Raw genomic sequence first — 17,525 nt, forward strand, 5'->3', positions numbered from 1 at the left:
TGACACGTGGTAGAGTCGAAACAAAGGGGTGTTGTTCGATTATCGACCAGCTACCCGTCTCTTCGTCAAACCTCACGATTAGTGCGACCAGGCTAGTCGTAGGCTTCGGTTTATTTCCTTAAAAGATTGTAATCTTATAATAACTACATTGATTATTTCCTCTTTATTTCCTTAATACACGGATATTAAGGATAGTTAAGGCCCATTGGCCCATGTAACCCCCCTTGAGCCTATAAATATGCATGGGAGAGCTCAAGGAAGGGACTTTTGACTTTGGAATCTTTTTTCTGAATACTAAGAGAAAGAGCATACAGTGCGATTATCCTCCAAACAGTTGTATTTCCCCAAAGGCTTGTGAAACTCAAGAAACCTAGTTCTTTGATCACGACATTGGGATTCAATATTAAAAATAGCACTAAGTGGGCATAGGTCATCCCCATCCATTGGGGTTGAACCACTATAAATCATATGTGTCTATTCTTTACCATTAGATTCTATTCTTAATCATCATCTCAGTTCTTGTCGTAATTTTTTACTCCGTGTCATTGGCCAAATCGAGGGTCAACACACATAATAATGTGGTCTCACACATATCTCACATATCTGCCAAATATACCCATAATTGGCCAAATTACAAAAATTGTCCTATTAATCAGAAATGGGCCCACATGCATATCAAGTCATATTATAATATAACTCACATAATCATATAATGATACACATATATATCACATAATCACATAATTTTCCATCCTGGCCCCCTAATCAAGGCCCTAAGCCTTATTAGGTAATTTGGGACGTTAAACTATCGGCATTTTGTTGAAGGGTTCTCAAGGATTGCAACGCCACTGACAGGGTTGACACGTTAGAACTTGAAGTTCATTTGGTCTAACAGATGTGAAAACAACTTTCAAGAGTTGTAGCGGCAATTTATCATTTGTTCAATATTGAGTCTTCCTTCAGATGAAGAGAAGTTTTTGGTTTATTGTGATGCGTCGATGCAGGGGTTAGGTTGTGCTTTGATGTAGGATAGTAAAGTAATTGCATATGCCTCAAGATAGTTGAAGGAATATGAACAGTGGTACCCTACTCATGATCTAGAGTTTGCAGCAGTGATATTCACACTAAAGGTGTGGCAACACTATCTGTATGGGGAGAAGTGCGAGATTTATATTGATCATAAAAGTTTGAAGTACCTTTTCACAAAGAAGGATCTGAAATATGAGGCAGAGACATTAGTTGGAGTTGGTAAAGGATTATGATTGTGAGATCTTTTTATCATCCAGGGAAAGCCAACGTAGTAGCAGATGCTCTGAGTCGGAGAGGTCTAGGATAGGTGTATAGCTTAAAGCAAATAAGCAGAGAATTAGTAGAGGATATGACCAGATCTGGGATAGAGTTCATTGAGGGTAGATTGGCCAACATTAATCTTCAGTCTACGCTCCTTGAGAGAGTAAGAGAAGCTCAGAGGAATGATCCTTAGTTAGAGAAGCACCAAGAGGACGTCCTAGTTGGAGTGGCTAAGGACTTTACCATTGCTGAGACAGATGTGTTGAGGTACAAGGATCAGATTTGTGTTCTGATGGATGCTGGTATTAGACGAGAGATTTTGGATGAGTCTCATACCACTCCTTATCTATTGCACCCCAAGCAGGACAAAGAAGTATCAAGATATGAAATCTTAATATTGGTGGTCAGGGATGAAGAGATATATAAAGGAGTATGTGTAAAAGTTTCTAACCTATCAGCAGGTGAAGGCTAAACACCAGAGGTCTGCTAGGTTATTACAACCCTTAGGAATTCCTGAGTGGAAGTGGGAAGACATCACTATGGATTTTGTGGTGGGCTTGCCTAGAACAGTGGGGCAACATGACTCGGTATGGACGATTAGAGACAGATATAGCAAGTCAACTCATTTTCTGCCTGTAATGACAAATTATATAGTAGATCAATATATTGAGTTGTATGTCAGGGATATTGTACGTATCCATGGGGCTCTGAAGTCTATAGTATCAGATTGGGACCCCACTTTTACTTCCAAATTTTAGGGAAGCCTGCAGAAGGCTATGTGTACTTAGTTGAAGTTTTGCACAATATATCATCCTCAGACAGATGGGCAATCTGAGAGAACAATTCAGATACTAGAGACCATGCTTAGGGCATGTGTATTATATTTTGAGGGGTCCTGGAGTAAGTATCTCCCCTTGATTGAATTCCTACAACAACAATTATTATTCAACGATTGGAGTGGATCCATACGAGATGTTGTATGGTAGGAAGTGTAGATCACCCATTCATTGGGATGAAATGGGTGAGAGGAAATACTTGGGTCTTGAAGTGGTGCAGAGGAACAGTGAGGCCATTGAGAAGTTTAGAGCTCGGATGCTAGCCTCACAGATTAGACAGAAAAGCTACGCTGATCCTAAGCGTAGGAACGTGGAGTTCCAAGTTGGGGACCGCGTTTTTCTTTGGGTTTCAGCACTGCGAGGAGTGAAACGGTTTAGGAAGAAGGGAAAGTTAAGCCATGGGTTTGTAGGACCTTCTAAGATTTTGGAAAGGATCGGGCAAGTAGCCTATAGGCTGGCTATGCCTCCAACTTTGTCAAGAGTACATAACGTGTTTCACGTATGGATTCTGAGGAGGTATGTATCGGATAAAACTCATGTGTTGAGTTATGAGGATTTGGAGTTACAGGCAGATTTATCCTATGAAAAGCAGCCAATTCAGATTTTGCATACAAAGGATAAAGTCTTGCGAAACAAGATGATCCTGTTGGTTAAACTATTATGGAGGAACAACAAGGTCGAGGAAGCGACTTGGCAGCTAGAGTCAAATATGCAGGATTAGTATCCCGAGCTGTTCAGGTAAATTTTGAGGAAGAACTTTCTATTAAGAGAGGATAGTTGTAGCATCCCAAAAATCTGAATAAGGTTTACTACCTTGGATAGTGTGTCGAGAGGGCATAATTGAGATTTTTGGTGAATTATGTGATTTTAATTATATATATGTGATTATGTGGATTATATGAGTTACATTATGATATGACTGCCTATGCATGTTTAAGTGTATTAAATATGCTTAAAGGTCTTATTTTGTCAAAAATGGGCATTTTTATAATTTTGACCCGTTGTGGTTATAATTGTAATTTTGTATGATATGTGTTTGAGACCACATTATTATGTGGATATACTTGAGATATTCAGCATGAGTCGACCCTTTTGAGAAATTTAGAGGAAAAGTCACAACGAGGATTAATACCCCGCTCGGGGTGAGCCAATGGATATTTTGGTAATTTTACACATTTTTGGATCTATTGTTAAATGAGAGTATTTGATGGGGAATAAATTGTATTTGATGAGTTGATTGATAAATTGGCGATTAGATGTATAATTTGAGGTTTAATAGGATATTAGGCGAAATGACAAAAATTCCCTTGGGGATTTATTAGGAGGTTATTTGAGCTGGGGGCAAATTAGTCATTTGACCACTAGTATAGGAAAAATTGGCCTAAGTGCATAAGACCACTTATCATTCATGTTCTACTCTCTTTCTCCCTTCTCTAGCTCTCTCTCAAGTGCTAAGTGTCACAGGCCGCCAACTTGACTCCTCGAATTGACAGAACGTGTTACACTTGTTAGTACTCTCAGCTAGCAAGTCAACCTAGAATTCACACCTACGGCAAACAAACCCAACAGTTACCACGATACAAGTCTCACACATGTAAGGGCAATGACAAAGCATGAGCAAGCACAAAGCAAGCCATCCAAAGGCAACATCCCACACAACAACTAGAGCATACAACATAGGCAAGTGGCATGCAATGGCCCGACAAAGGAAACAAACAAGCAACACATAGACCATAAAGGTAGCATACACAAAGGGACATGGATAAACATCATTTTATTCATATATGGCCTTGATAGGGAAAGAGAGTACACAGCTTAAGCCCCTATCTGCTGGTGGCAATGGTGCTTCTCTAAATCACCAGGTCACCTCCCCTTAAGGAGAATTCTAAGGAAATAAAGTCTTCCCATAAACATATATGATTTTCTCCTGGGAGACATATACATAATTACAAAAGTGCATCCCCTACCCTTGGGGTTACTTGGTGCAAGATTTGACTAATGATCAAGCACCTAGGCATGCTCATACATACAAAATGTCCCCTGGCAGTGTGTCAAGTCACAGAACGTCACACTCTCCCCCACTTAAATCTTCGACGTCCTCGATGAACCTGCTCCTTGTTGATCTTCAATCTTCTGCGTAAGCTTGTGCAAGTCCTCCACCCTTTCCCAGAAAATTTCTTCATCTCTGAGCCATTTCCACTTCACCAGAAACTCTTTCTTCTTCTTTCCATCCACGACCACAGTCCTCTCTACTAGGACTTCTTCAGGTTGTCTGCTCCTTCATGGCTTGACACTAACTCCTTCTCTGGTAGACTGGTTGAGCTGGATCTTCTGGATCTTCATGATACAGTTTGAGGTTGCTGGCATGCAAGACTGGGTGTATCTTCATCCATTTTGGTAAGCTGATTTTGTAGGAGGTTAGGCCCACTTTCGAGATGACTAGAACAGGACCCTCGTATTTTCGGACGAGTCTGATATCCTTATTCCCTCAGAATCTCAGTTGTTTGGGCCTCAGCTTGATCATCACAAAGTCGCCTACTTTGAATTCCAACGATCTTCTTTTCTAATCTGCCCACTTCTTCATTCTCTTTGAAGCTTTCTCTAGATAAGCTCATGAAATCTCGGTGGTTTTCTTCCAATCTTTCGTGAAATTAAAGGCTCTTGGATTTCTTCCTCGATACTTATCCACTGTGTGGGGGTAACAGTGGTTGCTGGCCGTTGACAACTTCAAAAGTGTTCTTGTTTGACGAAGAACTCTTCTGAGAGTTGAAGCAAAATTGAGCTGCGTCTAGTAGTTGCGGCCAATTCTTTTGGTTGGCATTGACAAAATGCCGCAAGTACTCTTCCAGCATCCCATTGAATCTTCAATTTGTCTGTCTGTTTAAGGATGGTAGCTCAAAGAAATGTTTAGTTGTGACCCCAAAAGGTTGAATAACTCGGATCAGAAGGTCCATGTGAATCTTCCATCTTGGTCACTGACTATATTTTGGGGTACTCCCCAATACTTAACAATATACTTAAAGAAAAGCCTTATTGTCTCTTCTACCGAGCAATACTTCGACACCGGTATGAATGTTGCATACTTTGAAAATCTTTCCACAATCACTAAGATCACACTCAAGTCTCCTGTCTTCGGTATACTAGTAATGAATTCAAGCGACACACTCTCCCATGGTCGACTTGGGACTAACAAAGGTTCTAATAACCCTGGTGTCTTGTGTCTCTCCACTTTGTCTTGCTGGCAGGTGAGACAAGTCTTGGTATACTCCACTATATCATCGCGCATTTGTGGCCAGTAGTACCCTTGCTTCAACAGGGCGTGTGTTCTCTACCACCCTGGATGACCCACCCACAAGGTGTCGTGGCACTCACTCCTTAGTGTCCTCTGCAAATCTCCCATCTTTGGAACAAATAAATGGCCACCCTTGGCCAACAAAAGATCGTCTTCCACCCAAAACTGGCGAGTCTTTCCTTCTTTTGTGAGATTCATGATGGTCTTTACAACTGGGTCTTTCACCAAGTTCTCCTTAATGCGCTCTCGGATGGGATTAGTCACCACACTAGCTGACATATTTGCTAGCAATTTTAGAGCCGCTAACTCAGCTTTGCGACTCAGGGCATCAGCTGCCTGGTTTAGACAGGCCGCCTTGTGTTCGAAATGAAAGTCGAATTCTGCTATGAACTCCTGCCATCTAGCTTGCTTAGGGGTAAGTATTTGTTGGGTGAGGAAATGACTCACTGCAACATTATTTGTTTTCACCACAAACTTTGACCCCAACAAATAGTGCCTCCACACTGTAGACAATGAATTACTGCGAGAAGCTCCTTCTCTTATGCAGTGTACTGCCTCTCTACCTCCATACGTTTACGACTTTCATAAGCTATGAGGTGGCCCTCTTGTACAAGTACTCCTCCCAAAGCATAATCAGATGCATCTGTCTGCTCTTTAAAGGGTTTACTGACATCTGGTAAAGTGAGGACAATATCTCGCATCATGCTTCCTTCAGACTCTCAAATGCTTCGACACATCTATCGGTCCACGTCCAAGTTACACCCTTCTTCAACAACTCGGTCAAGGGTGCCGCTCTTTTTGAATAACCTTCCACAAATTTGTTATAATAGTTGGCTAAACTAAGGAAAGAGCGTAGTTTCTTCAAATTGGTGGGGGCCTTCCATTCTTGAATAGCCCGCACCATCTCTAGATCCATGCGGATCTGACCATGTTCTACAATGTGGACTAGGAACTTGATTCTCTCTTGTGCAAAGGAGCACTTCTCTCGCTTCATATAGAGTTGGTTCTCTCTTAATTTCTAAAACACTTGAGCAAAGGGCCGTCAATGTTCTTCTATTGTGGTGCTATAAACAACAATGTCATCCAAGTAGACTACCACAAACTTATCTAGGTACTCATGGAAAACTTGGTTCATTAACGTATAGAATGTGGCTGGTTCATTTGTCAACCCAAATGGCATAACTCGGAACTCGAATGCTCCATATTGAGTCACACACGTTGTCTTCAGCTCATCCCCTTCTGTTATCCACACTTGATAGTAGCCTAATCTCAAATCAATTTTTGTAATGAATTTTGTTCCACTTAATTGGTCGAACAAGTCTGCGATCAAGGGGATGGGGTACGTATTGCGCACTGTCATCTTGTTGAGAGCCCAATAATCAATACACAGTTGTTGTGGAAATTAATATACGCAAGTATACACAGTCACACAAGTAATACAATGATAAGTAAGATCGTCTCCACAGGGATTGCAAACAAAATACAATGTAAAACCAATTAATTACAACTTAAAATAAATGGAAAATATGAGAATGATTGAGTAATGAATCTAATTTAAAAGGACTGTAAATAAACTTGCTTAAAATGTAGCTACTATTGTTGGAAAAATAATTGCAAGAAAAGTTGTATATGTGAAAATGGACTTGAATAACTAATCCCCCCTATGCTGAATCTGCCCAGTTGTTACAGCATTTCGCTCAGCAAAATTACACAGTGTTAACAGAATTCATAATATGCTCGTGAGGTTTTTCCAAAACTCACCAATTCAGTTCTACCACTTAATTCAATACATTCCTATATTAAATCAGGTTGTAAAACATCAGTTAAACACCAATTCTCAAGTTATTCAAGGTAGTAAAATATTCCTATCTTACTTACTAAGAATAACCTACACATGGTAATTCACTTGTATCATCCAAGTTAATTCCACTAGATTTAACCTTTCCAGAATCAGATCTAGCTTAGTAAAATTGTTATTCATGGCCGGTTCATAACAATTAACAACAGTGAGCTCACTTGAATGAACAAAGGTAAAATTGCTAAACTCATGCAGTCAATTTAATTAATCAAATTCATAGGGGTTCATAGCTATCCAAGCCACAAAGAAGCTTAGCTCATGTTCAAAACAGAAAATACAATGGAAAATAAAATCTTTCTTGCCATGGAAGTTGTTTTGTCTTTTAGAAAATATTAAAATCCAAGTTAAAAAGAAGACAAGAGAATAGAAGAAGAAGAGAAATAACAAAATTTGAGCTAGGCAGCTCGTGTTCTTCTTCTTCTTGGAATTCCACTCTTTTTGCTTGGTTTTTGGTCTTCTTTACGTTCTGCAACTCCCCTTTCCTTTAATGGCAGCTCCTATATGTTGTAATCAATGTGATGGTGGCTGGTACTTGTTTTTCTTCTATTCCCCTAGGGTACACTTCATTTACCCTGATTAGAAAGCCCAACAACATTCTCCTTTGGCCCACGAGTTGGTCTCTTTTCTTCACAACAGCCAGCTGGCATGTTTTTAAGTGATTGCCACCTGTACGCTGACTTGGATAAAGAAATTCCTGTTGTTATTTGGTCCATGCCACTGCTCAGTATTCCCAGAATTGCTGTAGCAATTTGTTCTTCAGCAACTCGTCAACAGCTTCAGCTTTACTGCTCACTTTGGCCTTGCATCATTTTCTTTCCCTTGGCACTTTAATTTTTCTTTCCTAAACAACAACCAGAACAAATTTAATTAAATAATTACAACTAAAAGCTAACAATTTACAAGACTCAAAAGCTAGCATACTAAATAGAATATGAAGAAAAAAAACTAAACAAACTTAACAAACAACACACTTTCACTACTCTTTTTATGATAAATCAAGTTTAAAGCCAATAAAAATAACTCTATACCATAGATTTATCACACCCCAAACTTAAATTATTGCTCGTCCCCGAGTAATGAAAAACAGAACTAACAAAGACAGTAAAAACAAACAAGACAGCAACAACACAACACTTGCAACAGAGAAGATACTACTCATTCAGACTTAGCTTAGTGAAGAAAATGCTCTCAGAATTATATGGAATTGAAATTGCAATGATGGTAGTGAATATGCCTTGAACCTATGTGTTTCAATCAAGTTTTGCATGCTATTTTTGTCCTTAATGCTTACCAAGAGTAACTCAATCACTAGAGTGTGCAAATGCTTCCCACCAACACCTTGAATTCCTATAATAACTACCCTCGATCCTCGAGTTTAAAAAGTTTGCTTCCATAAGTTGAATTAGTGCAACCCTCTCCACTAATATAGTCTAGCTTTACAACCTAGATCAAAAGGACTTTATTAAGCTTGTAATGTGAGGCTTCGGCTAGGGAAGGATGAAAAGTAATATCTCTAAGGCTTACAACCTAACCACCTCAATTTATCAAGGACTTTTCTTTCTCTCTCAAGTGCTCACCCAAGATTCCACTCTTAACCCACAATAATGAAGTTGACACAGCTCAATTCTCTTGCTACTTTCATTTCCAAAACTGACTAGATAATGAGAAAGAAGGCCAATATATTTCTTGTATAGGGGGTGGTACACCCCAAACTTAGGTTTTACGACTGCCCCTTTCTCTCTTATATATATGTTTTCTCATTATTATTTTTTTTCTACTGAACTTTGCAACAGTAACAGTAAAGAACTATATGTTTATACATATACACAGCAAGAGAATTAATGAATAGTTTAATGTGAGCTTATTTCCACACACCCCAAACTTAAATCCCATCATTGTCCCCAATGTGTCTATACAAATAAAACTAGGAATAGCTCACCACATTGCCAAAGGCTAACCCACTCACCTAACCAACCGTATAGAACTTGTCCTTGATAAATTTCAGCAATTAAGTTCGGGTAATGAAGAATGAAAATTATGGGTATGGGGGTATATTAAAAATTAATGGGTGTTATGAAAAATTAGGCAAATCGGCTAAAATAGGGGTGACTAAAGACAATTAATATTTATCGGGTTAGCTTGAAAGGCTCAATCGTCCAAGGATGGCCTAGATCATTTCTAAGTTGTAAAGCTAGCTAGGATTTTGCCTCAAGGGTTACACCAACCAATTATAGAAGCTTAAACTCTCTCAAGGTGTTAGTCATTCTAAAAATTCAAAATACTGTGGGATAGAAAAAGCACACTTCTATTGAAAGAATTACTCCTAGCCTAGCATTTGGACAATAATAGCACTTAGACTCGTAATTTTAACACACAAATTCAGGGCATATCACATATGGATGAGAATGGATGCTTTCATCATCGAGCACTACGCTAAACTAGCCTAAACAAAATAATACCTCTCAGTTACAAAACAAACACAAACACAGGTCACACAACTACAAGTAACATGTCCTAAACACACAAACTAACAACACAGAATTAAAAAACACAAACAGACAATTAATAAGAAAATAAAGTAAAATAATGAAAGAAAACCCCCTCTTTACTCAGACTCCTCGCCATGGGAATCCTTTGCTTCTTCAATAACGCCATTCCAAGGCTCCAAAATGTGCTCCGGGAAAACTGGGAATTGAGGACCAGATTTGGGTAGAGCCTTTTGCAGAACACTCTTCATTGCTTCATCCCGCTCCTGCTCATAACTCCAATGAGCCTGCAGTCGCTCAAACATCTGTGACTGCCACTGAAACATTTTATGTTGCATAGCTTCTTGCTTGGCCAGCCTCTCCATAAACGGGTCACTCGAAGTGGAGGCGGCTGCGGTGGTGCTTTTCGGGGCGCGAGTAGGCCCGAAGCTAATGAGGCCTTTCAATGGGACCGTGCCCTCTTCTGGCCAAATGGTTACACCGGCACCTCGACACAACGTTGTGATTAAAGAAGGGAAGAAGAGTTTCCCTTTTTCTCGGTGTGCACAGTCACAAATTTCTTTGGCTATTACTCTTCCAACGTCTATCTTCATTCCCTTCATGATGCAATAAAGCATCCACATTCTTTCTCTGCTCACCGTTGAGTCATGAGACGTTGGCAACAGACTGGTTTGGATGAAGCTATAGAGACATTTATTGTCATGTTGCAGTTTGGTCCTTTTGAAATGAGAAGCTCCATTTGCATCTATACTCCATTCAGCCTCTGGTTTTGCAAGATCGGGTATGATATCCGTCATTAGCTCATCACTCAGCTTTTTGTGAACCTTCGAAAACTCGCAGGGCACTTCTTCCAGTAGAAAGATGTCGTTTATTTCCTCGGCAGAGAACGAAACTTCCACTTCACGCACTACGAGTTCAGTTGGATATTCTTTGTCAAAGAAATTGGAATAGAATTCTTTTACCAATTCAGGGACTGAGGGTTCAGGTGGTAAGCACAGATATTTCCACTTCCTCTTGTTGATGGTGTCGATTAGCCATTGTGGTATATCTCCAAACTCAGTTTCTTTTGCCATCATACCCCGCTCAACGTAGAACTCCTTGCGATGAATGAACTTTTTATATTTTTCCTCTGCTTCCTTTGTTGCAAACTTTTTCACCTCATCAAAATTCTTCCGCTTGGGCTTGTGGGCACATTTTTTTATTTTAGGCATTTTTCAAAGAAGAAGAAATGACAATGGTGGCTCGGCTGGGCTTGGAGAAGTCGGAGAAGGACGGTGGTGATGATGAATGTGGTGGTGTCGATGATATTGGCACTGATGGGAGGCTCGGCTAGCTTGAAATTCGAAGTTGGTGGCGCGGCTGGGGAAACGGAGATGGCAAGATGAAGAGAAATGGTGGTTTTGGGGTTTAATGGTGCGGCTAGGGTTAGGCTTTTGTTTTAAGGGTTAGAGATAAAAAAATAGGCTTAAGGATTATAAGAATAGGGTTTTCTGAAATTTTTTTACTGGGAGTCAGGTATACTCCCAGCTGTTATAGCAAAGTCCTCAGCATAGCATTTTCGTCTGTGTCTCTGCTCCAAAATGCTGCAACTTTTGCTATAACAACTGGGGCTTCCAGTTATTGAAAAATTTCCTGCTTTTTCACCACACTTGCAAAGCTTCCCATAATACAGTCTCCTTTCTTCCACCTGCAATAAATCATTACAAACACCAACAAACACACTTAGTAACCTCCAGAAAACACAAGTATATGTATTTATATATATATCTATATTTTTTGTTTTTCTTTTTTTTTTTCTTTCTTTCTTCCTTTTTTTGTTTTATTTTAACAAGGGGTGGTACACCCCAAACTTAATTACATATAATATATTTACATAGTTACAACTGGTTCTTTCTACTCCCGGGTTGCCCAAATGTGATGGAATGAGTACATTGCAACCCGTAGTCCTTCTTCCTCAAGCCTCTTTCAATGTGATAGAGGTCATTGCTCGATCGACCTCCCCTCCAAAGTAGTGCTTTAGTCGCTGCCCATTCACTTTAAATACCCTCCCGGACTAATCTTCTTTGACATCAACAGCTCCGTGAGGGTAAACTTTGACGATAGTGAATGGTCCCGACCATCGAGACTTTAACTTCCCAGGAAACAACTTCAGCCTCGAGTTATAGAGCAGAACTTGTTGTCCTTCCTCAAACACTCTATGTTGGATTCTTTTGTCATGCCATCTTTTGGTTTTCTCCTTGTACAGATTAGCATTTTCTTAGGAGAAAAACCTCATCTCTTCAAGCTCATTTAGTTGCACCATTCGGGCCTCTCCAGCAGCATGGAGATCAAAATTCAGCTTCTTTATGGCCCAAAAAGCTCTATGTTCCAGCTCCACCGGAAAATGGCAAGCCTTCCCATACACCAATCGATACGGGGACATGCCCAAAGGTGTTTCATATGCTGTACGATAAGCCCAAAGAGAGTCATCCAACCTTTGAGACCAATCCTTACGATTAGGATTGACAACTTTTTTGAGTACACCCTTGATCTCTCGGTTAGAAAGCTCAGCTTGACCATTGGTTTGAGGATGATAGACAGTAGCAATCTTGTGTTTAAAATTGTACTTGGCCAACAAGGCAGCTAGGATCTTGTTTACAAAGTGAGTACCTTCATCACTTATCAATGCTCGAGGGGTTCCAAAACGAGTGAACACTTGCTTTTGGAGAAACTTCAACACCACCTTAGAGTCATTAGTAGGACTTGCTACTGCTTCAACCCATTTAGAGACATAATCCACCGCCAACAAAATGTAGAGATTTCCATAAGATGGTGGAAATGGCCCCATGAAATCGATTCCCCAAACATCAAAAGTTCTACTTCAAGGATGCAATTCAATGGCATTTCGTTCCTTGCTGAAATGTTGCCAACTCTTTGGCAACGATCACACCTTCTTGCAAAGTCATGAGCATCCTTGAAAATAGAAGGCCAATAATACCCCGATTGAAAGACTTTAGCGGCTGTTCTTTGACCACCAAAGTGTCCACCATAGGGAGATGAATGACAGTGTTCTAGGATGCTTGAAACTTCCTCTTCCAGCACGCAATGCGGCATAATTCGATCTGCACTCTGCCTGTACAAGTAAGGCTCATCCCAATAGTAGAATCTCACTTCATGGAAGAACTTTTTAAGTTGCTGTCTAGTAAAATTAGGAGGCTGCAATCCGCTCACCAAGTAATTAACAACATCGGCATACCATGGAGCGGTCTCTTGAGTTACAACCAGCAGCTTATCATCCGAAAATGTTTCTTGAATTTGCATATCATCTTTCTTGTCACCACCTGCTTCAAGCCGAGATAAGTGATCAGCCACTTGGTTTTCCGTTCCTTTTCTATCTCGAATTTCTAAGTCAAATTCTTGAAGAAGAAGAACCCAATGAATAAGTCTTGGCTTGGCATCTTTCTTGGCAATTAGGTACTTGATTGCTGAATGATCGATGTAAACAATCTCCTTTGTTCCCACAAGATAAGACCTGAATTTGTCAAAGGCAAACACCACAGCCAGCAACTCCTTCTGGGTGGTTGAGTAATGGATTTGAGCATCAACTAGTGTCTTGCTTGCATAATAAATGGAGTGAAAAATCTTCTCTCTTCGCTGCCCAAGTACTGTACCAATGGCAAAATCACTAGCGTCGCACATTAACTCAAAGGGCAAAGACCAATCTGGAGCAACAATGACTGAAGCAGTAATTAACGCCTTTTTCAAAGTAAAAAATGCATCATGACATTCTTTAGTAAATTCAAACTGTCGGTTTTGTTCCAGCAATGAACAAAGGGGTTTTGAGATCTTCAAAAAGTCCTTAATGAACCTTCTATAGAACCCCGCATGCCCCAAGAAACTTCTAATTCCTTTGATGGTTGTAGGTGGTGGCAATTTCTCAATCACTTCCAGCTTTGCCTTGTCCACTTCAATACCCTTATGAGAGACTTTATGGCCCAAAACAATACCCTCCTTCACCATAAAATGGCATTTCTCCCAATCGAGAACCAAGTTTGTTTCCTCACATCTTGCTAAAACTCGCTCCAAGTTAGCCAAACAACTGTCAAAAGACTCCCTAAATACCGAGAAGTCATCCATGAAGATTTCACGAATGTTTTCTGCCATGTCTGAAAAAATCGCCATCATACACCTTTGGAACGTGGCGGGAGCATTGCATAAGCCAAACGGCGTCCTTCTAAAGGCAAAGGTGTCATAGGGACAAGTGAATGTTGTCTTTTCTTGGTCTTCCGGCACAATATAGATTTGATTATAACCTGAATATCCGTCAAGAAAACAGTAAAATTCTTTTCCCGCCAACTGATCCAACATTTGGTCAATAAATGGCAGCGGAAAATGGTCCTTCCGAGTGGCTTTATTCAGCTTCCTATAATCCATGCAAACTCGCCAACCAGAGACCGTTCTTGTGGGAATCAATTCATTGTTGTCATTAGTCACCACTGTAACTCCTCCCTTTTTAGGGACACATTGAACCAGGCTGACCCATGAACTGTTTGAAATCGGGTACACAATTCCATAATCCAGCCACTTAATCACTTCTTTCTGAACTACTTCCTTCATGATGGGATTCAACCTTCGCTGCTGCTCAATAGAGTTATTACAGCTAGCTTCCATCAGTATTTTGTGCATACAAAATGTCGGGCTAATGCCTTTATGTCAGCCATAGTCCAACCAATTGCTTTCTTATGCTCTTTCAACACCTTTAGCAACAAACTTTCAGCTTCAGCTCCCAACAATGCTGAAATAATGACTGGCAGCGTTTCATTATCCCCCAAGTAAGCATATTTTAAGTGGCTCGGCAAAGGTTTCAACTCTAGCTTTGGTGGTTCTTGAATGGAAGGCTTTGGAGGCTTGAAATTCCCTTCCGATAGGTGTAGAGACTCATAAGGTTTGCTAAATTTCATGGCTGGTTTGCTGGACTCTACCCATGTGACTTGGGACTCCTCCTCTTTGCTAAATTCTTCATCATCTTCAAAGGTATTCACCCCCAAATCAGCCTTGCGAATTTCCTTATGAAAAGTTTCAGCCATAAGTGTCTCAATTACACTCAATCTAGAGCATTCTTCGATGTCATCCGGAAACTTCATGGCTTTGAAAACACTAAAGGTCACTTGTTGATCATTCACCCTCATGGTAAGTTCTCCATTTTGCACATCAATCAAAGTGCTCCTGGTAGCAAGAAATGGCCTCCCCAAAATGATTGGTACATCTCTATCCGCTTCATAATCAAGAATAATGAAGTCGGCCGGAAATATGAACTTGTCAACTTGCACTAGAACATCTTCAATTTTTCCTTTCGGATGAGCCATAGAACAGTCTGCCAATTGCAAAGTAACTGTGGTTGGTCTAGCTTCCCCAATGCCTAGCTTTTTGAAAATTGACATAGGCATTAGATTAATACTAGCATCTAAGTCACATAGAGCTCTTCCCACATCTCTTCCACCAATTGAACATGGAATTGTAAAGCTGCCCGGATCTTTCAATTTAGGAGGAATCTTGCTTTTTAACATTGCACTACAACCCTCCATCAAAGCAATTGTTTCAAACTCACCAAGCCTCCTCTTTCTTGTCAAAATGTCTTTAAAAAACTTAACATAATTAGGCATTTGCTCCAAAGCTTCCACCAAGGGAATGTTGATATGGAGCTGCTTCAAAACATCCAGAAACTTCCTGAATTGGCCATCTTGCTGCTATTTTTTGAATCGTTGAGGAAATGGCGGAAGTGGCTTGTGTAAAGTCTTTTCTGCAGTAGAATGCTGACCTGATGCTGTATCAACTAGGGATAATTCAGCAGCTGCACTTGCTGGATTTTTACTCGTTTCCCCTTCGGTTTGGATTGAAGTGGGCTCCTTGCTACCCTTTTTTTTCTCCTCATTCACTTCCAGATTTTTCCCACTCCGTAGATTGATTGCCTTGCATTGTTCTTTGCCATCCCTCCTTAGATTCTCAGTGTCACTTGGCAAAGAACCTTGGGGTCGATTTTTCAAGTCATTAGCTAAATGCCGCAATTGAATTTCCAAATTTCGAAGAGAAGCTGCCTGGCTTTGAATTACAGCATCATTCTTGGCCATATAATCTCTCATTAAATTCTCCAAAGAACTTGTTTGAGAGCCTTGAGGTTGGTGTGGTTGTTGAGGTCTTGGTTGTTGAGAAAATCCCGGTGGATATGACTGTTTTCCTTGTGTTGGTGCTCCACTTGAACTTGCTCCTTGACCCCCCCCCCCCCCCAATGATAGATTTGGATGATGCCTCCATGCTAGATTGTAAGTGTTAGAATATGGGCTGTTGTTGCGGTTGGAGTTTTGATTACCCACATAGAAGACCGAAGCTGGATTTGAAGGGCAATTCTCAAAAGTATGCCCGTCCCCACAATACACACATGATACTTCTACACTTTGAATGGTAGCAGCTGGCTGTACATTTCCTCCCATACTCATGTTCTTTAAAATGTTGGTCATTGAGGCCATTTGAGCGGTTAGAGCATCTACTTCAAGAACACCCGCTACTTTTCAGCTTGTAGGAGCTCTAGTATTCGACCATTGGTAGTTGTTGCTTGCTATTCTTTCCAAAATCTCAAAAGCTTCATTATAAGACTTAGAAAGAATGGCTCCATTTGCTGAAGCATCTAAAACCATCCGAGAGGCTGCATTGAGACCATTGTAAAATGTCTCGAGTTGTATGCAATGAGAGATACCATGGTGAGGACACTTTCTCAATAGCTCCTTGAATCTTTCCCAAGCATCACTAGTAGACTCATCTTCCATTTGTTGAAAAGACATGATCTCGCTTCGAAACTTTGCATTTCTTATTGGAGGAAAGTACTTTCGTAAGAGTTTTTCAGCCAAGTCGTTCCAATTTGTCACCGAATCAGGAGGAAGGGTATTGAGCCATGATCGAGCTCGATCCCTTAAAGAGAATGGGAACAACTTCAATCTTAGTGCCTCCTCACTTACTCCTTGTAGCTTGAAAGAATCACTCACCTCCAAAAATGAGCGAATATGGAGATGAGGATCTTCCGTTGGCAACCCACTAAATTGACCAACTGTTTGGAGCGTTTGGAACATGACAGGTTTGAGCTCAAACTGAGGTGCTTGAATTTCGGGCCTCACAATGCCCAGATTGAGCTCGTTGAACATAGGGGCAGCGTATTCCCTTATTGCTCTGGCTCTATCATCCGCCAAGGCAATAGGATTAGCCATGTTATACGCACCCCCTGCTTCTCCAACATTTTCAGCCATGTTACAGCAGCTTTTAGCCTTTTGTGCCTTTATCCTTCGTCTAAAAGTACGTTCAATTTCGGGGTCAATAAGAGCAAGTTCAAATTCTTCTTGTTCGTTCATGCACTAGATTAATCCTGAAAAACACACAGCCCAAACAAGCAGAATTAGAACCAAACAAACAGAATAAATTGCAAAATAGTTGATATTACACAATTTTAATTTCGATCCCCGACAACGGCGCCAAAAACTTGTTGTGGAAATTAATATACGAAAGTATACGCAGTCACACAAGTAATACAATGATAAGTAAGATCGTCTCCACAGGGATTGCAAACAAAATACAATTTATAACAAACTAATTACAACTTAAAATAAATGGAAAATATGAGATTTATTGAGTAGTGAATCTAATTTAAAAGGACTGTAAATAAACTTGCTTAAAATGTAGCTACTATTGCTGGAAAAATAATTGCAAGAAAAGTTGTATATGTGAAAATGGACTTGAAT

At 40.2% G+C, this 17,525-nt stretch overlaps 1 protein-coding gene and 1 non-coding gene across 2 annotated transcripts; one reads left to right on the forward strand and one right to left on the reverse strand.

Annotated features, from left to right (window-relative positions):
- Window positions 1-14,411: 14,411 nt before the first annotated feature.
- LOC133824751 (uncharacterized) lies at window positions 14,412-15,404 on the reverse strand. The gene has a single exon (XM_062257726.1). It carries the CDS (start codon window positions 15,402-15,404, stop codon window positions 14,412-14,414), a length of 993 nt encoding a protein of 330 aa, XP_062113710.1.
- A 1,084-nt stretch (window positions 15,405-16,488) lies between these two features.
- On the forward strand, window positions 16,489-16,595 carry LOC133828091 (small nucleolar RNA R71). The gene has a single exon (XR_009890733.1). It is a non-coding gene; the product is annotated as a small nucleolar RNA R71 (small nucleolar RNA).
- The last annotated feature ends 930 nt before the right edge of the window (window positions 16,596-17,525 follow it).

The sequence above is a fragment of the Humulus lupulus genome, chromosome 3 (assembly GCF_963169125.1).
Source record: "Humulus lupulus chromosome 3, drHumLupu1.1, whole genome shotgun sequence".
NCBI lineage: Eukaryota > Viridiplantae > Streptophyta > Magnoliopsida > Rosales > Cannabaceae > Humulus > Humulus lupulus.